The sequence below is a fragment of the Gymnogyps californianus genome, chromosome 1 (genome assembly GCF_018139145.2).
Source record: "Gymnogyps californianus isolate 813 chromosome 1, ASM1813914v2, whole genome shotgun sequence".
Lineage (NCBI taxonomy): Eukaryota > Metazoa > Chordata > Aves > Accipitriformes > Cathartidae > Gymnogyps > Gymnogyps californianus.
In genome coordinates, this window is record NC_059471.1 from 205,329,836 (window position 1) to 205,351,293 (window position 21,458).

Sequence of the window (21,458 nt, forward strand, 5' to 3'; positions counted from 1 at the left end):
GAGTATTCTAAAACTGCTTTTCAAAACCAGACTATAGTTTTACCACAGCAGGTGGAAAAGGTGAAAACCAGCCCCTTTCCCAGTTTGAGGTCTATCACAGCAATAGCTTCACTGGCACTCAGGCCCCTTCTTCGTAGAACTTTTTTTAACTGAATAGATGTATTCATGAAAATTATTTAAATCCCAAAGCATGTTGAAACACACATACAGTTTTGGTTCCAAACATTTTTCAGGATAGAGTCACAAGCTAAGGAGGATGAGCAGCACTTTCTTCTTCCTATTTTGCCTAGCACTGCTTAAAATAGTTATCTGGAATATTCATGATTTGTATGGCACATCACAGTTAAAATTCACTGTTATCTGATTCTGAGTACTTCCTATTGAACCTTTCTAAGTGAAGGGAAGGGAACTTAAGACAGCCCCCCACACACACACCTTTGATGTGTGGGATCCTAGCTGTTGGATTGATCGTCCAGAAAACCCAAAGCAAATCGTGGTGTTCTGAATAATGTCCCGAATTCTAAATCTAAAGCAAGGCAGAGAGCTAGGGAAGGAGCTCCCATGGGCCCATCAGTTTGGGGTATTATTTTCTGTATGCCTGATTTTTGGTTCCTGCTTTTCTTTTTATTGTGCCTTGTATCAGCTTTAAGAGTTAATCATGTACTATGCGTGACTAATCACACCAAATGGAATACTTCAACTCTAGGTGACAATTGCCATGTACTTCCTCATTTTTATTCTACAGCCACCTTTGCCATTCTCACATGGTGCCTATGCAGTTTTACTGAGCTATATAATTTTCCTTGTGCCCCAAAGCAAGGCTACGTGGACATGTCTTTGTGCATTCATAGCTCAGTCAAGAGCCAAATAACTTGCATGAGTAAAGGGGTTTTATACCAGTTCTTGTTTAATTAGTCCAATCTGAACAATTTATTTCCCTAAACCCTATTTGAAATTACTCATAATACAGATTAAACATTAAACAGACATTAGTCACACACATACTCCGTAAGTTCACAATCTCTGGAATGTTACTAGCTTTTATAGAGACCACAGGCTTATATATTCATAGTACAGGAGGGAGGCTTTGTAAAAAAAACCTACTTGTCTAACCTGCTACAACAATTGCTTCAGATTCCTGCATAGCACAATGGTCTGGGCACTTTCTTGGGAAATGGGTTTTGAATCTACCTTTCCCATATTCTAAATGAACATCCCAGAACCTGCCATGGTGCTTTTAGTTATGTGGCAAAACTGTGTATCTCTCCCTTTCAGATCATGACAGTTCCCCAGCAATGAGGTGAAAGACCCCCCCCAGACTGCAACTTGGGTGTAAGATATTGACATCACTTTGTTTTTGTTAAAAATGCATCCAAACTGAAATGTTTGTAACAGTTGAAATGTATGATTTTAAATTTGTGAGTAAAATTTTGAAATTTTTCGTTTCGTTAATAAGATCCTAAATTTTTTTTCTATCAGTCTAAAACCACGTATTTACAGAGCCTTGTTCTCCTGTATGGCTGCTACTGTCAAATTGAGGAGAGCTATACCAACCCCTTTTCAGGGGCTTTAGAAATATAATAGAATTCTTAAATCCTTGTTATTTGGGAAGCCACGTTCCCCCCACACTGTTGTTTGTTTGGTTTACAACAAACTGTGCTATCTGCTGTGAGACTTTGGACTGGACAAACTATTCTGTACGTGTAAGATTAATAATAATTATCCTTGGTAGACCACGTCTTATAAATTGCCTTGAAACATTTAAATGCATATCAAATATTGTTATAATTTATGACTGTTGTGCTGCATTGAAAGCCTAAAATATCATTAGAACTTAGTAACTTCAAGAAGGGCAGAAATTTCTAGTAATGCTGAATGTCAAAGAAAAGACAGTTCAGATAGTAACATGAGGCATCTGAGCTTTTCAAACATCTTTGTCCTGGGATTCATTCCTTGGTCCCTTATATACCTTCATTTTGGGATATTTGCTTCCTCCTTTGGATGAGATTTCTGTAATCTTGAGATGCTCTGCTATCCTCTTGATGTTGTTATTAGTCTGATGTTCTGCTGCTAGGCTATCAGCACTCTGTTTGGAGCCCAAAAGACCCGTTTCTCCATCAGCTATCTGTATGCTTCTCCTACCTGGAGAATTCTTGTAATTGAGGACTGGTCTTTCTTCCTGTTCTGTCAGGGAATGTCTATTCCCAATAATTTGTCAGGTCTCTCTTCTTCCTTCAGGAACTCAAAGTAGTATGCCACAGCCTTTTTCATGTTTCAGGCCTCTTACCTTCCTTGGGATAAATGAAGCAAACTTTCAAAACTGAGTTTTTCACAAGTCTTTGCCCTTAGAAAGGGCACTGAGCAATCTTAAACTGTAAGATGCTGATGCAGCTTAACTAATGGCAGAAATATTGAACCAGATCAAAATTGAGAACTGCAGTTTGTTTATAAAGTTTCTTTCCAGATGGGGCTTTTCTAGATCCCTAGAGTGTTCTGTATAATACTTAAAACTTTAAAGTAGTTAAGCAATCACAAAACCCAAAAGCCAATCTTTTTCAACTGTGAAAGGATCTAACTGAATAACAGCTGATGAACACAAGTGAGAATTTTCTACCAAGGTCTTTTGTTTGGTTAAAGGTCATTTTCTTGTAGCTTTTCATCTTTTTTAGTCTTTTTAGGAATCTATTTTTCCTTGTGTGGTCTGAAGAGATACCTTAATCTTACAGACATATCTTCCTAAAGATAAAGAAAATAACTGAGAGCTCATGATATTCTTAAATTCTACTAAAGATTTTAATTCTGTTCCCAGAACTACCCAGTGGTTGCAAGGTTAAAGAAGTAATATATTTTGGTTTAACAGACTTGTCTGAGGACTGTTTATTCAAAGTTTATCAAAAGCAGCATGAACCATTTCCCATGATTTTTTAGAGCAAGGGTTTTTTTCTGGGAGATAATGGAATGTAGGTCAAATAGAAAACAACAAAGTTAAGACTGTAGGCAGATGTTGCTTTAACTAGTGACTATGGCAATTTAAAACACGACAGCTTGCCATCTGTTTGATTTCTGGCTTTATGCTGGGAGCTAACATCTCCTGCAGAAGAGTTGCTGCAAAACGTCCAGGTTTGTGTAAGCAGTTTGAATGATTGGTATGAACAAACCTGAAGCACATCTGGGCTCATTCATATAAACCATTTTGGTGGCAGAGGTAGGATGTATTAAGATTCAACTGCTGCAGTAATATTTTTGATGTTTTTTGTAGATTTCAGTGATTCTGTGACACATTTTGGCTGAGAAAGAGGGTGAAAAGTAATTAGATTAATTTTCAGTTTTTCCCACAATGTGGAATATATACCAAAAGTCCACACTAGAAACAAATTCTGATTTAGGATTCTTTTTGATTAATTCAATTGTTTTCTTTTTTAATTCAGTAGTCATTCTTCATGCAAGCAGTCTTTATGTTGTCCACTGGATCGTGGGACTACCTGTTCAACTTCCTCATGTGTCTATGAGAACACATCAGAGCACAAAAAGGAAGGCAGTCCTATTCCATTTGATTTTAATTGTTAATATTCCTATTGAGATACAGATTACATAGAACCAGTAGCCACGTGGATTCCCTGTCTGTTTAAATTGATCTTTGCTTTATTTATAAATTCTGGCAACAGGCAGAAAGGCAACACTGACATAGAGCATATAAGTAGTAGATAACATATTTATATAAGCAATTGTAATACATATTACAAAATTCATGTGGTCAAAGAATATCACTCCTTCTGTTAAGATGAGGACCATATTTGTGAAGAAGGAGATCCATGAAACTAAGTTCCTATTCATTCTATTTCTCCCACGACATCTGAAGATCTGCCTGCCCAAAATCTAGAATTTACTGCTGAATATTTCATTTATCTATAGCCACAGAAGATGCTATAGTTGGCCAAGTATATAGAGAGTATAAACCAGAATGCACTCCAAGAATGATGACATACCAAATACAAAAGCCTCTCCCTGCTATGTCTTTTCGGCAATATTCCTTTTTGATTCCTGCAAACCTGCTCCAATAAAACCAGCCAGTGTAAGACTGTACTGGATACTCGCTATCCTCCTTTCGAGATTTATGGCCAAACAGGTGATAGCAGGAAAGCTATTTCCTTTCCTGAAACACCTATCTTACCGGTCTCTTATCGCCCCTTTCACTGAGCCATGCAAAACACAGTTGGCCACCAGATGCAGTATTTTCTCACTGTATCATCTTGATGGTGGCTGATTTTGATATTTTCCATGTAGGGATTGCTGTTTCCCATGAACTGGGGGACAAAACTACTGTTATGAACTATGCCTTGGGAAAGAATTCATGATATTATTTTTCCTAGTTGTTATTTGTTAGTTTTAGAAGACTTTTCAGCAGTTTACTTTTCATTAAAGGATGCCTGGCTGATCCATCTGTAATTAAAAGTAAAATTGTAGAAATTCTGTGTAAGGCAATACAGTGCTATATCTACCATAAGTAGGTATATTAATGTTTTTCATGTATGCCTTTACCCACACTCTCAGTTTTGTCTTGTTTATGTAGCATCATCTGCACATAGCTTTTTTATGTGAAATACTTTGTAGTAGACTATGAGCCTTTCAATGGTATATCGGTATAAAAGACTCCATATCAAAATAAAGTGAGTACATATTAATAATTTCTCAGGCTCATTTTTTTAGTGTTTGACTTCTGTCTTCTGAGTTACTGGCTTGTGGAACCAATGCAGCCAAGTCACTTTCCTTTAGACAACACAGTTCAACGAACCATAAACCTTATGCCCTCACTTCGTGAAATAATGATATGCTATATTTAAAAAGTTCATGCTATCTTCTTATTCATTACATTTATGGTTTTCTTGGAATAGGAAAGAGGGCAAAATAATTTGTGAAGCACTTCATGAAATACAAAAAATCACTTTGTTAAATTATTTAAATTATTTTAGCTTCCAAATAGAAATGCCTTAGAAAGGTGATGTTTTTCCTGTAAAAATAGCACTTTTAAGGGAAAACAGATTTACATATAAATGTGATTTTATACAAATGTACTTGTTACTTTGTTATAATTTTGCTCATCACAAACATCAGGAGAGAAATGCCTGACTGCATTTGTGCAACCTCATAGCCTCATGGCTTCAGGTATTGTTGTTTATCACTTAAATTAAATGTTGAGAAAACTCAGTGACAATCTTTTTCTACTTGAAAGGCTAATAAATAGGCTTTTCCTGGGGACTTCCTATACTTATCCTAAAAAATCTACTGCCTGTCAGTGTGTATGTAGTTACAGATGAGAGGGATTCCACCTTATTTTTTAACTCTAATGACAGCATTAATTTAAAAATGATACTGCATTTTTTTTTACCTTCTACTGTCAGAACCTTTCTCTGGAATAATGACTTAAACACGGCATATTGTTCCCTAAATATCTGCAGTATAGCTATTCCTGTCTGTACTTTAAATGTTTCCCAATCTACAAAATGGAATGCAGAATTGCATTGAAATACCGATAACTACAATTTATGGTGTAACTAAATATTTGCAGTCTTAAATTAGTGATTTTTATCTTCTTGTCTTAAAATACTTAGAAATATATGCTGAAGCCTGAAATATTGTTGAGTAGAGAAATTCTAGATAATTTTAGAATTGTTAGTCTTCTATAACTATGAATATTTGAGGCATATTGAAAAATGAGTGATGTGGATGACTGAATAAAAAGTGCAATGATGCTATTTACTGGGCATATATAATTTGTGATGCAACACTACATTAAAAACGGTGTTAGGTCATCTAAACATCTGGTGCTTAGTCTGAGCTCGTTAGTCATCTTTGGCTCCCTCTATTGACAAAGGCAAGTAAGAGCCTCACTGAGGATGTTTCTTGTTATAAATGCTGCAAAGCAGTTTGAAATAATTTAATGAGATAAATTTTATTATTCAAAAGAATCAGAATCTTAAATACACTGGCTTAATTATTATCCTCTATTCTGGAATCTCTTTTTGCCTTCCTTATGCTTCCTAAAGTCTGAAGGCAATATATTTCAGTCTTTAACTGCATGATTTGGAAAAAATATGCAAGTGATGATACAAAGTAAGGTAGTCAATGTTTAGACTCGGGATACTTCAGGACAAGTCAGTATCTTTTGGGTAAAAAAATAGACAGCGCTGTTGGTACATTCAGCAGAATACAGAGACTATCTTATAACTGGTGCAATATTTATTCAGCCGCTGCATCCTTATTCAGTCACTGCATTTTCAAAATTTGACAGAACAGGGCCCTGAGGTAACCTGGTCTAACTTTGAAGCTATCCCTGCTTTGAGCAGGAGGTTGGACTAAATGGCATCCAGAGGTTCCTTCCAGCCTTAATTTTTCTGACTCTACTCCTCTCTTGTATTACATGGAGTTTATTTTTTGCTTTACTATATGTTGTAATAAAAATCATGTAAATAAAGCATTCTGGAAAATGAAGTGCATACTTCAAGCCCTGTGGCAAAAGTGGTGAAGATGGTAAAAACTGTCCCATGTATTGTTCAGGAAATCAGATGAAATTGTCACAGAAGTCCTTACGACCATTAAATTCTCTGGCATCGGGACTGGTAGTTTTTAGAGTAATTTTCTTGTGTCTTTTTTAAAGATAAACCTATTGCTACAGAGGTTACAAATACTACCTCTATAGACTTTTAATTGTTTTTCCTTCATTTGTGGATGCCCCATCTTGAAGGAGCCAGGACATGATCTTCAGAAGTAATGAGAAGTCATAGAAATTCTCAGAAATTGAGAACAATATAAACTATTATATTTGGCCATTTAGAAGCCAAGTTAGTACGCTGCATTTTTCTTCTTTTTATTGTTAGCATATCACTGTCAGTTCTAGTTGATGGTAACAGTGATGCTAAGGACCTGGAGCAGATGCTCCTTGTTTTCCATTTCTGTGCAGACAGTTCTGCACTGTTCTGGCACAAGTGCAAGCTCAGTTATGAACTTGCGCTGAGCAATGGGCTGAACTTGAGGAGAAAGCTTCAGTTCTCTTAGTGCATTATCATGGGCCCAAGCTTTTGTCTAGGTAATTTGGAGAGATCAGGCACAGGCAAGCCAAACACCAGCAGATATCCCTAGCTTACCTCTTCTAAAGGATGAAACAGAATCTGTGGAGACTGATAGCCAGCAATATGGATAGAAATGCAAGAGTCATAGCATAGGTTCAGCATGCTTGTACCTGTTGCCTTCCCGCAATGTAGAAATAACCCCTAAAAAGTCAACGGGAGATGGTGTTGCCTTCTCCCCAGACTAAAAAACATCTGAGCTGTGTGGTAAGTGTCCAGCCGGTGTGGACTCAATGAGGATTTTGACAGAGGATACAGAGCTCTCTGTTCAAAGAGGAGCACTTATCCTTTTTCTTCCCTGAATGTTTAAACATTTGAATATTACCCAAAAGAGGTACGAAAAGCTCTTCAAATAAACAACACAGAGAGAAAATTCCAAACCTCACATAGCAGACTGGCCAGAAGAGCCATTTGCCAAGTAGCTAATACTATATTGAAATTCTGAATGTATACAAACTATAGAATATATTAATCCCTTGATATTTTTCTGTTGTCTCCTATTAAGAGGCAAAAGAGTTGTTTGACGAGACCTTTCGAATGTTTGAAATAAAAAAAATTAATATAAAATGTTGGATATTCTGTGTGTTAAAATAACATTAAGTGTAGTCACAATATCTTGTTATAATTACAAAACCTACAGCTTAGAATGCAAAGGTGGAAAGTGTTATTATTCCATTCGAGCTTAGAATACATTTTAGTTATTTTTCAGTATATGCAAACATAATTAGAAACATGTATTAGCGCCATCATTTCTTTGAAATGCAGAGATTCTGGGGACTGTTGAAAATAAGTCTTTCCTAGGAAGCCTTCAAGTGTTTCACTTTCATAATGATTATGAGTAATTGATGTTAATCAGTAATTTCTTGGTGGTGGCTGTATTTATCTTCCATGCTTTTCTTGATGCTTTTTATCAAAAGAGTGCGAGGAGTTAGACCGACATTCAGATTGCATCATCTTCTTAAGTTTAAAATTTGGCTCAGTTTTATTCATTTCTGGAGAGTCCCAAAAGAAGCTTAAAAAGCCTTGAAATTCAAAACGGGGACAGTCAAAGTTCTTAGAGTTCTTACTTATATCACATTTGAGTTACAGAAAATTTGTTTTGAAATTCCATATGAGTTCCTTGGTGTATTGCCTTGAGCTATCAGAAAGGATTGAATATAATCTGTTAAAATGGAGAACGTAAAAGCCTACCGCACTTAATGTGGGAGTGAGGAGGTGTTGATGTAGTTAGGGCCAGATTTCACTAGTTTTGCTCGTATGGACGAGTACCTCATTTATCAGGTGGGTCCTCTCCCTTCCGTGGTTTTAATTCCCATTCATATTCTGACATCTTCTCTTTCTTACCAATATCTCATCTATATTCACCTTCCAGCTTTGGAGAAACTACTGTGGTCCTATATTCAGGGGCTAGTGGACCTGAAGTCAAGCTGGAAGGATATACAAGAGCTCCCTCAGCTTGTGTGTAACCTCACATTGTGCTCACTTTTTCTTGGAATTTTCTTCAAGAGATTTTGAAGAGAGCTCTGATGGGGAGCTGTTGGTAGCAAGTGAATATGAACTTATTACTGGTATGGGTATAGAGAAAAGTTATGCAGGTGTACAGAACAGCTATTTGACCATAAGTATTTTCTGTTTTTCTCATGGATTCCTATATTTAAAAGGTTCCTGCTCAGAGCCAGAAAATCCACCTTTTCCTGCTAGAAAAATATGAAGGATATGCCCTTCCCTTTCCCCTTTTCAGCAAAATCTTCCTCCACAGTCTTTGTCATAGGACAGGATTATCCAGTACTTTATTTCATGGGACTTTTCACTGATTGAAGGAAGCAAATTTGTTTTGGAATTTAGGTTTGGGGTTGGTTTTGTTTTGTTATGTTTTGTTTTTCTGGTAGAAAAGCCAAGCTTCAAATAGCAAGGTAACATGAAAAAATGTAACAAAGTTAGAAAATTACACTCATGTTAATCAGTTAAAGATGAGTGTAAAGTAAAAGGTAACTTAATAGGATAAAATAAACATAACAGACAATTTAATTTAAAAGGGAAAGATACAAGTAAATCCAGTAATAAGATACATACTTCCATACTTTTTATGTAATTACATTTATGGGAGTATGGGGAAAAGGAAAGCAGAAAGTTGCCAGGCAACCATCCGTTAGCAGCCAAATCTTCATCCAACTTTCCAATAATTCTCCATTTAGATAAGGAAAATTTATTTTAGTTTATCCAGATGATCTGTCAATTTTGAGTCTGTTTAAAAACGTATGGGGTCCCAGTTCATTGTATAACGAGAAAAGCAAAATACAGGTAAGTACCACTGATGTGGAAAGGGACTGGAAGACTCAACAGTTTAAGAATATTTACCCGACTGTATTCCAAACTCCAGATTTTAGCTCAACAGCATAACAAAATGATCTCAGTTCTTTCCAGGGCATTATGGTTAACACAGGACTGAAAAAAGACATCCTCAGTTGCCATGCACAAGCTCTTTTTTTTCCTCACTACTCCATCTTCTCACTCATTCTTTTCCTTTTCAGTGTAGCAACATAATTAGTTGAACTAAGGAGAACTACTATTTTACTTACCCCAGCAATGTGAGAGCTTCCAAGCAATAAAATGAACTATGAGTGTGTCGGGGGGGGAAGGGGAAGGAGTGAAATGTAAATTATTTTTTAAACTTGGGATATTAGTCTTGTACACAGCTTTTTTTATAGAAATGTGGCTAATAGTTCTGGCCAACAGACCAGAAGAAAATTATCATAAACCTTAATTTAGAAATGTTATGTTTGTGTGTGCAAATGTATGTATATATGTAAATACTGTTGGCTATTTTATCATTACTTGTTTTATTTGTGTGTTCTTCAATGATGACATTTTTTTAACTAACTTGCAAGCTTACTTCCCTAAGGTTGAAATCTGGAAGCTCTAATACTCATTACAGTCACTGCTGCCAAAGTGTAGTGTTTTTTGAATTAACCCAGAGCTTATTCAAACATATGTTGTTTAAACTCAAGCATTTTTACAAAAAATAAAAAAGTTAGGAATATTTTCTATTTTTTACATTGAACTTCCATGTTATTATTATTAGGATTTAATCAAATCAATCAGTGTAGTCTTGTGTGACGTGCAAGATGGGCCATTTTGAGATTTTTTTTTTTTTTTTTTTTTTTGAGTAATCTTTGCAAGACCCTTGGCACTAGATTTCACAGGAATCTGGGGACTTTAATACTGACCTTTATACAAGACATTAATGTTCTCTGGCAAGAATTTCTCTTCTGAAAGTCTGAGGTGTTAGGTACCTTGTACAAAATATCTCCTTCCATACAGCCTGTCATGCATATTTATAACTTGCCTGCAAAATCAAATTTATTCTGGATGAGGTGAAAAGCATCAGGGAAGTGAGTATTCACTTAATCCATTTCAAGTAGATTTTTTTAATTAACTTGTATTGTGCTGCATTTTAAAACATGGTTGTGCTAATTACTGTATATGCCTTTTATAATGGATATTATGAACATAGTATAAATTTTATTTAATAACTGGTAGATATAATAGGCACAAACATTTTTACAAAATTAAGATAATCCAATTGTTGCCCTTAGATTACAGTTTTCCAAATGCTATTTTGATGGCTAAAGGGAAACTTAGTAGCTAATACTGTTCTCCACCATAAGATGTTTGACCTTGTAAACAAAAATATATAAAAGATATGGGAGGAGATGATCTGGAATGGAACGTCAGAGGCAGAAGCATATCTCCACAGACAGGGGATAGGCAAGGTCTGTGATTACAAGCCAAGAAGGCCAAGTGTGCTTGTTTCCATGCAATGGAATAAAGTGTAAAATATTCTGAGGAGAAACTATACAGGAAAAATTGTTATAATAGTTACTGTAATTTGCCATTGAGCTGGAGGATGTCCATGGCCACAAGAGGTGGTTTGCTTCAGGACTGTGAATAGCCTTTTCAGAAGATGGAAGGACAATCAATTTCTTGCCTCTAATTCCATTCTAGATATTAGTAGGAACCAAAGTCATCCCAGCTGGAAAACTGTTTCCTTCTCAGCCCACCTGATGGCAAACAAGAGGGACTCTATCCTTTATACTGTCCACTGAGTAGTGGCTCTAAAAGAAGGTGACCCCTACCGATTTTCAGTATCTTTTGCAAAAAGCTGTTACTCATTTTCTGCTGACTGTGCGCAACCATAGTTCCAGGTCCAAGTGAATACCTACTGTCATTTCAGTCCTACCTCTAATTTTTTTTATCAATAGGCAATGTATTCAGGGACTGGAAATTTGCTGTTCATCAGCATGATAGAAATGTGTAAGGAAAACAATTGCCCCATTCTAGGCATTCAGGGAATTTCTGGGAGCATCCATTGATTCAGCTAACATAGCTTCTGAGGTTCACTTCATTTACACATCACCCGCTATCACATATGTGGGAAAGACAGCCTTGAAAGCAGTATATATCTGTGTATCAGGGGCATCATCCCTTGTCTGGTTTTATCACCACAAATAATACAATTTTTCTACAATAGGCTCATGCTTTTCCTCCCTTCATTCACATCTGACTATTTCTTCCCCTCAAGCAGTTGCCTCTTTCCCTTCTGCCTTCCCAAGAATCTTGGAGAAAAGAGTGTGCTGGGCTTTAATAACAAATCCTGGGATCAGGGTAGCCCAGCACTGACTCTCTGATGGCTCTCCAAATAAAGCTGTGGTAATGGGAACTAGCTGGTGATGATACTTTTCACAGAAGTCTCACTCCCTTTGACATGCTGGTATGCTATCCATACAGTCTGTCTTACGTAGTCCTCAAAGCTATGGGTCTTTGCATTGTATAGGACCAGCCTTATTGGAATAGAGCTCTTAGCTCTGAAGTGAACTGAGAAATTATGTGTAAAAGGTGTAAAAAGCTTATGGATATAAAGGAGAAGACATAGCCTCAAGGACAAGGAAGTTTATTTCTGTGGAAAGATTGTCAAATGTGGCATAGGTCTGCAGTGAGAAGCTAAGCAGTAAGAAAAACTGGAACTCACAGGTACAGATCAGAGGAGCATGGAGAAAGGACATTAGTGAGGTACCACCCAAATAGGACAACTATACCTACATATGAGGCTAAGAAATAAATGGGTTGAGATAGGGAAATATTTTCTTTCTCACAGAAGAGCTAGTTAGTATTGTGAACTTGAGTGAACAGTATCTTTGGATCATAGAGGATGCCAAAATAAATATTTGAGGGCTGCTTATCTTTAATCGCATGCAAACAAATGAAAGACAGATCTCCTTTCCTTTTCTCAGGGCCTCAAACAGCAAAGATTGTCTTTGCTACCATGAAATATTTTGCGGCGGATCTTAAAAAAATACGTAAACAGTTATCAACAAAATGTATACTTTGTTTGGCATATTAACTTGGGTTCTGCTTCTTGACCATAGGACTGGTTCTGGACAGTTTCTCCTGGATATTCAAGAAAGGGGCATCTACAGAATAGCCCACATACGAATCTCTTAAATCACCCTTAGTTCAGCTTAGAAAAAGGCCTTTCCCTGGAAGCCTTGTCAAACATAAGGGTTGAAGTATGACTTCTGGGATTTTCCTGGTGCTGTAGTAACTTTGTTTCTTATTTCAGGAGATCTGCTCCACCACGTTTCTTGGCAGGTTCCCATAGAAGCTGCAGATTTGACTTGCTGCCCCAAAAAGCTAGCTATGGACTTTTATAGAGCCAGATCACCTGACATTTTTTACCTGGGTTTAACCTGGTTCTCATTACCTGTAACCTTTAGAAAAGGTTTTCTAAAGAAATATCCCAGGAGATACTATTGTATTGCTGCTGTGATATTTCCCAGTGGCAAAATTGGGCTCCTAGTCCTATTTCCTATTTATTTTAAGAAGGACTGGCTCATTGGCCCAAATTACTGCCCTCAAGACCCCTGAGGAATCACCTAAGAGATAGGTACGCTGCATCACACACGTACGGGTTTTGTAGTACTAAGTATGTGGAGTGGTTTGATCTTGGTGTTTGCCAAAGGCATGTAAGGCAATGCGTTCTGTGGCCCGGGGATGATGCAGCTTGAGCCCAGCTCCTCTTTTTTACAGGCCTATTACCTGTGGAGACACTTCAAGCCTCAGTTTCAGCTGTGCACACCATCTGGTATATACCAAAAATGAACCAGTTAAGCAATGTGGAAAAGGGGTGACTTACAGCCTGAGTTCAAAGTGAAGACAGAATTATCATGAAATATTAATACAGACAGAAAATCAGAGAAGAAATGGTGGTGCGGGTAGCACTGTAGTTGTGACAGACACATTCTTTTTATTCTTATATTTATACTTTGAATTAGTATGGAAATAAGCATTTTTTCTTCTGTGTATTTGATTTGGTTGTGCATTTGATTTGGTATGTTAGCAAAGACTATATAAACTAAAAGGTTGCCAATTATAGTTATAAAAAGTTGCAACAGAATGAAAATGTAAGTGCTTAGGAGATTTCATAACTGTCTGTTTCCCTTCCATAGCTATTTTCTGCTGGAAAAATCACAGACACCAGAGTAGCTGAGCTGAAGGGAAAGTACACCCTGCTGCATAAGACTGTGATAAGGTATAAAATTCCTTTTTTAGACTTTGTTTAAGTAGCCAAAGCATTACATATTTAAAGTAATTTTCTGCTCATGCTGAGGCTAATTATCATTTAGGGCTTTCTTACAGTGATTGTTCATAAAGAGGAAGCAAGAACACAAGGTTGAAAAACAATATTATTTAATAGGAATTTTCAAGATAATTTGGGATATTTAAATACTTGTTTGAACAACATCTTTGTTTTTAATATAAACATAACAATAATGGCAATGGAGGGAAGCACAAACTGCAACAGACAGTATACAAGTTTAAAATAAATATGTATTTGAAGATCATGTAGCCAGAATTGTAACATATGAAAAGACTCTGACCTGCTGAGCTAACGTCATAGAGAGCAACTGAAGAAGCTAAAGGCTCGTTTCTAAGAAGGAAAATGAGACTGTCATCTAAATAGGTGTGAATTTTACCCTCTGAGAAGATTGACAGTCACATTAGACAGGACTGCTAATAAATTTAGAAGGTTAGAACCTTAAGCTTCAAAGTATAAATGAAACTCAGAAGTTATGTGTAGTAGTTGTGCGTCTGCCCTGCTCCGGTACTTGCTGGAGGAGAGAGAAGAGACCATGCTCGTAGCCCGATGCCAGGCTTGAGCAGGGCATGTGTGAGTGGAGGGAAAGAGGGAGGGACAAAGTGGGACGCAATACTACACTTGTACTAGGTGAGCAGTGTGTCACAGAACAGAGCAGTCCTATTGCAAATATTGCAATACTACATTAGTATTTGTGACTAATAATTTTGATATTACTTATGGTATACCTGTCATTATCAGTGAAATCAGCGTCATGATACTCCTGTTATATTTCTGTAATACGTACCATAATGTCCACCATATTAACACTATTTTAGCCGAATTTCTCCGACAGTCCACATCGAAACCTTTATGGCAATTCTGCTTATAAGACAACCATGGCTATTCTGTCATTGAAGCTAAAGCCTAATTTAAGAATTCTAAAACTAATGCAAGTCATACCTGCTTACTTGGATTATGCTGGGATTTGGTGTGCCTTCTGGCAATCTGAATAGCAACAAGTGCTAAGTAATGCAAAGTAATTTGAAAAAAGATTCCCAAAATCCTGAAAACACAGTTTTTCTTGAGGTTAGCTGAGTCTTCTAGTTTAATCTTAATAAAATGTGGAGTTAAAATATGGCTCTGACTCTGTAAAAAGTCATCTGACTTTATTCAGATTACTGCATAGCAAATACTTTTGGGAAGCAAAATTAAAAACAGCACTCCTAAACCAGTTCAACTCCCTAGAAAATGCAAAAAGCATTTTCTTAATGCTCAGAACTAAACATATTATGTTTATCAACATATAGTTATCAACATATTATGGATTAGTTGATTGAGAAGGTTTCCACCACACCGGTGTTCACTGAGCTGAAGTAGAAATCCAGTAGCTACTGAACTTGATTGACTTTTAGCCAGTGTTAGTTTGAAACCAGTCTTTGGTTAGAAAAAATACAAGCATATTACTACATACTTTATTTTATATATTTATATAGTATTCTTTTATATAGAACATTCTTTTATGTAAAGACAATTCCTTTGTATGTATAGTAAGTGGAATATGGCCTGAGTGAAAACAGGACTCAGCTGTCTTTTCTGTCACACATAAAACTACCGTAAACACTGTGCACCAAAAGTATGAAAATGTTAGATGGTAGATTACATCTCTCATTCTTTCCATGGTTCTCACAGGAGTACGAAATTGCCATACTTCTGTGAGAAAGTCGATCGGAGAGAATCATGTCACATTCTTTACTTAGATGTAGTCATGTGTCAAAGCAAAACACCAACGCGTGAACAAGTACTAATTCCCACAGATAAATTTCTCTTACTGCTAAAAGAAAGCAAGGGAAATCAATTACCAAAAATTGATCATGATCTCCAGTATATTTTAAGGACTTTTCAGACATCAAATGTGGGATTCACTTGTCCATATGTTAATGTCAGTAGACATGCACATCTGAACTAGGTATCTAGAGTCTGTTAACAGTCAATAGAAAGAAATAGGGACCACACACTTCCTCCTTACACGGACATCTGCAAGTGTCTGGTTTCCTCCATTGGCTATAAAGAGAGTCCTGATGATAGGTTCAGTCTTTTCCTGCAATGAACTATTCACAGAATCAATACCACTTTTTAATTTCTAGTTCTTCACCCTTACATGTGCAGTACAGTTCTGTGGATCAAGAATTTATTTTTTCACTTATTACAGTTGAATTTAATCTCTTTCCCAATTGATCCCTGTCTGTCCCAGTGCTGTTACAATGCCATGTGGAAACAACGCTGAATGAGGTCTTCAAGCTGTGTGTGTTCTTCTTTCCTTTAGTCACATACAAAAATCTCAAGGAGAAAGTCTTATGTATCTTAAGCAGCGTAGATCCCTGTGGCAGCTATGCCAAACAATTGAAACTGATCTCTCTGATATACAATACAAATTTGTCTAATATGATGAATGCAACCAGTCTGTATGCAGGTAATTTCCAAGGCTGTTGCTAGAGTACACAGAGTTATAAGTGTATCTTGTGGTCCTTTGTTTAGTGGTAAATAGTCCTTTATTTCTTCGTTTCAGTTTTGCACAATTTGGCATTCTGAAAAGCTGAGAGATGTCACCTGGCAGATAACATCTTTGATACATTTATTCAGTGTTATGTGCTTTTGAATTTATGTTTGCTGCACAGCTGAAATTCTGGGAACAGGCTGTCACCCCATTCTGGTGCTGTCTCACCCATCCACTTTGCAGTGAAGCTGCACCTAAAGCTGATGTACCTGAGCACGTATTTGGCCCCTGAAAACCCATTTAGTCACACAACCATGTAGCCCAATTGTAAATTTTTATTTTTATTATCTCAATTTAGGAACCTAATATGAATATTCTGATACACCAAGCTGTAAGAAAGTCAGGTAATAATGATAGTTCATTGACCATTTGCGAATCTTCTTAAGCCTCTGTTAAATTATTAATCACTTCACAAATTCAAAAGCTGCCACACCAGACTTGGCAAGCCTACTTTTGCACTCATGTGATTCTACATGTGTACATTGTGTAGATGTCCAGTTATTTCTTCATTGTCTTCAACTAAATTTAAATCTTCACATGAAAAAATACTGTTGGCGACTGTAGTGAGCAAGATCTAGTCTAGATTCAACACTCAATCCTTGTTTCTATTTTAACTTTTTTATTATTTTGAAAAAATCAATACTAAGAATTTTGGTTTTATGGAAGAACTTATGTGTTTATGTAATTTTACGTAAAATCTGTTTTATGTAAGAATTATGTTTGAAATGAATGTGTATTACTGCAACCAATTATATTTTCTCCTAAACCAGCATACATTCTGTTGGACTTAAAGGAGATCTAAATATTGTATAGGATCTTGTGTCAATAAGTCAATTTATTTTTCCCTTAAGAAGTTACTATGTAAATACATGACACATGAAGTTATTTGTTCGTGATAAAGGCACACTTTTGTTTCCTGTTGAAGTCTGTGGTTTTCTTATTTTCTGGTTTAAAAAAGGAAGTGGTTATCTAAGTAGAAATGTTACACAAACCAAAAGTTTTTCTGCTATATTATTTCAGCTATGTTTGTGCAGTATAGTCAGTTGTATATTTTATGTTTTTATAGTTACCATCTCAACTCTATTCTTCAGTTTGATACGTAATTTTGTTTTTGTTGCTAAGCCATAAGTGTCATCTTTGAGCTCAAATTTATGTATAGCGTTCCTCAATATGGGAGATTCTAAATTCCTTTGTTTTAAAAAATATTAAATTGCATTATATTTTTAATGAATAAAAGGCAAGTGGTAGAGTTCTTTATTCTTCCACATCATTTGTGGATCAGATAATTGATCATGTCTACAAGCCTTATAATAAGCTTCCACCGAAGTCCACAAATGTGTCTGCAGCTTGTGCATCATTAAATCAGTTACTTCAGGCACTGGTAACACTACAGCAATAGCAACAGGCAATTCAGCACTGGGTAGGTGTCCCGGTATTTACTAAGAACTTAAAGGTGTCATATAGCCCAGACTGGGCCTTGTCCTGGTGAATACTTCTCTGTTGTTGGTCCCCATGCTGATTCAGATCTAGCCTTCAGCACTTCTTAGGATAAAACGGATTCCCTGTCTCTTCACTGGTTCTAGGAGGTGCTAGACAAATAAATTAGACTAACTCTCTTTCATCTGGTTAAAATTAGATGAGATGAATCCCACTCCAGCTCTAGGTATGCAGAAAAAAACCCTCACATCAGATTCCACTGCTCTCAGGGCATTATAGGATAATTCAGGTTTGAACAGACCTCAGGAGGTCTCTGGTCCAACCTCCTGTTCAAGGCAGGGTCAACTAGGAGATCAGACCAGATTATTCAGGACTTAATCCCATCTCATCTTGAAAACCTTGAATTAAATATTATAGGTAGGTAAAGAAGTATAAATACAAAGCTTATGCTTCTCACTGCCTAGTTCTAAATTTTTCTATTTAATGTAGTTTACAGGAATCTGAGATCCAGCTGTTGCAGGAAGCCAAACATCTTAGTGTAGAACTGGAACAACAACAATATGAACTGGAAAAAGCAGAACAGTTCCCTGAAGAATCTTCCAGTGAAGTTTCCCGAATAAGGCAACAACTTCTTAGTTGCCAAAATGAATACAATGCTATTAAAGAAAGAGAGTATGAAATTCAGTTCAAGATGGAATGGTAGGTGATAGTGATCAAACACTGCGAATTTTATCATAGCCTATCTAGAAAGATAATAACATAGAATATAATTCAGTCTCCTCTCCATCTTACATGGGCACATTTCTTGATGGCTGTTGTTAAACAAATTGCCACAAACTTTCCCTAGTAACAGCAACATTTCAGTGATGAATAAAATTACCCTGGTGCGAGATTTGTGGATAATTTTAATTTTAGAACATGCTATGGTGTCCTTTGAAATGCTGTTTAAAATTTACTACATTGCATGATTAATGTTTAGGTAGGCAAAATTAACAGGAACAATTCTAGTCTAGGACACGTTTAATACAAATGATTAAAGTGTCTTAGAGACCTGGTGACTGGGATTTTATGGAAACAATGTCATCAATAGACCCAATGCTATTTTTAACGTCAGAAGCACAGTGTATTCAAGTTTTTCTATTCAGGTATTTAAAGGGGGAGAAGTACTTGTATATTCTCATGTCAGAAAAATGAGAAATTTGCTGTGAAAGGAGTGAATACTTGACATTTCTGTAAAAGGAAAAAAGTCCAGAATAAGCTTGGTATTGTATATATTTTAATTATCTGCATATATGAGTGTGTTGTACTTGAAGCTTTTATAGTAAAATTACAAACAGTACTATTGCATTTTTTTTTAAATATGTACCTATATAGATGAACTCATATTTTCATTTTGTGGGGTGCTTGCTATTTTTACCCATCTTCAATCCAGCTGTAGTGTAGTTGGTGTATATAAATACAAATAAATAATGATGTCAGCAGCTCAGCAGTTAAAACTATTTTTCTGCAAGGAGAGCAGGGGCACTGTACAAACTGCATAGAGCAGATTTTTCTGGCAGTTCTTTCTTGATTTTTCTTTTTTAGAGCCAAGTGTTTGCTCTAAGAGAGAAAGAAACTTGAGAAAGAAGCAAATTGGGAGTGGGAGAAATAAAGAAACATGGAAAGCATCTGGAAAAAATTATTTGCTATGAGATAACTAAGCAACATGAAGTTTCCTGAAATAATTATTAAATACAGAATTTATTGCAATTTCCAAGCAGTCCAGAAATGAGCTCTTCAAAATATCATGCTTTTTACTCATTTGTCCTCATATCTTATGAACATTTTTCACTGATTTTGCATCACTTTTCCAAAAAATGATGGGGTTTTATATGTTTAGGGGGTATTTACTCATACTCTATTTTCTACCTCTAGTCAAAAGGAGATTTCTATCTTACACGACGTGCAGTTTAGGTATTGGCTCAATTACCCTTGCACATTTACTGCATTAATTTTTACATATGAATTGAATATCCTATCTTGCAGATTAAAAATACACTTTTTGGGTCAGTCATACTGTGAAAAATGTTCTTTCACTTCAATAAGAAACTTCCTCTGGTCTTATGTATTGCATGAGATCAAAACCAGCTGTACAGTCTGACCAGAGATCCATATGGCGCAGTATCTAACGGTGACCAAAAGTGCAGCCCCCAGCCATTTGTGATGCAGAGATTTCGTGAGCCAAATACAGTCCTCTGTATTTAGGAATCCTCGGTTGACCCCTGTTCCTGAACTTCTCCTGTCTCCTCCTCAGCTATATAAACTTCTGGCATTGCAACACCCTGGGCAACAAGTTCCACCAATTAAAACTACACAAGAACTGCCACCTCCTTTCTTTTTTGAACCTGACTCCTACCAGCTTCGTTTCATGCCCTGTAGTTCTTGTATTGGATGAGACAGTGAACATCTGATCCTCTCTTCATTTTCACTGCTGCAAGATGGTTTGATAGATCTCTTTTGTATCCCGCCCCCTTAATTTGTCAACTTTCTAAACTGAAGAGCTACAGATTATTTAATTGTTCCTTGTTTGGAATCTGTTTCATGCCTGGTGGTAGCATTGGGTCTTATGCGTGTTGTGGGTGTGGAGTGAGGAGGATGTGCCTTGGCTATGTGTGGAGTTGTTTATTGGGAGAGAAGATACTGCTTTCCAGAAATGACAGGGATTGTGATGTTAGAGTAGTGTAGAATGAACAGGACTGGCAGAATACATATCTATGTGGGGAATGGATGTGTGAATGTAGTGGGGAAATGAGAAATGAGCTATGAAGAAAAACAGATAATGAATGTGAATCCATGTTTGTAAAGAAGGGATGGGTTTGGTGCCTGTGAAAGACAGTGAAAATGAATGTCCAGAATAGAGCTGTGAGCAGCAGGTGATCTAATAGTAACACTGCTGTAAAATGAAGATCTATATGCCTGATGGTTTTATACAAATAATAAAGCGATGTCATCCGAAATATCTGTGTGCATGGGCGGTGTCACAGACAGAGGGGAAGCTACGTCAAAGATAGAAGTTTACTGCTGTTAGGTGACTGCTTGGTTTCCTTCATGTCTCAGAAGGATAGAAACTCATGGTCCAACCTCTCTTGGCCCTTGATCTCTCTGGAGCACAGTTTCCCTTGTTGTCCAACTGTGCTAATAGAGTCCCAGCTGTGCTTGGCACTTACAAGTAAAATTCTCTTTGGGAATTATGACTAATGGCTGTTTAGTCTGAAAACAAACATATTGCTTATTTACCTTGTTATGTATAGCAGGCGGGGAACATGGAGGGGAAAAGCTTTTGAAGGGAATATCTGTGTCTCATCTATTGCTTTATCCTTAGAAGTCTTGGATCTTGTCTACTCAGAAATACTGCTGAGCTGGAAGTGAGAGAGAGCCTCTGCAGATCTTCTGCTTCCCTGTTTCTCTAAGCCTTTCTTTCTCTGAAGCATCTCTCTAGTCTCTGCTGCCTTTTCTTCCTGCCTCACTTCACTTGCTCTGATAACTAAGGGCACTTAGCACCCTTTTGGCACTCAGATTCAAATCTGACAACAGTAAACTTTTTCTCTTGAAGAGTCATATAGATATACTGTAGCATTAGCAAAGTTATTTTTTGTCTGAAGGTCCCTTAGTAGTCTATGTTCTGTTTTCCATATTTCATTTCCTATTTGCTTGCCTCTGTAAACAA

General features: G+C 36.6%; 1 protein-coding gene across 1 annotated transcript in view; it reads left to right on the top strand.

Moving 5' to 3' along the window:
• Positions 1 to 21,458, top strand: part of CCDC146 (coiled-coil domain containing 146) — a 68,760-nt gene that overhangs the window by 15,089 nt on the left and 32,213 nt on the right. Inside the window, exons 2-3 of the mRNA XM_050907721.1 lie at positions 13,631 to 13,713; positions 18,242 to 18,451. Of these exons, the coding sequence (XP_050763678.1) occupies positions 13,631 to 13,713; positions 18,242 to 18,451 (293 nt within the window). The remainder of the gene's footprint in view (positions 1 to 13,630; positions 13,714 to 18,241; positions 18,452 to 21,458) is intronic.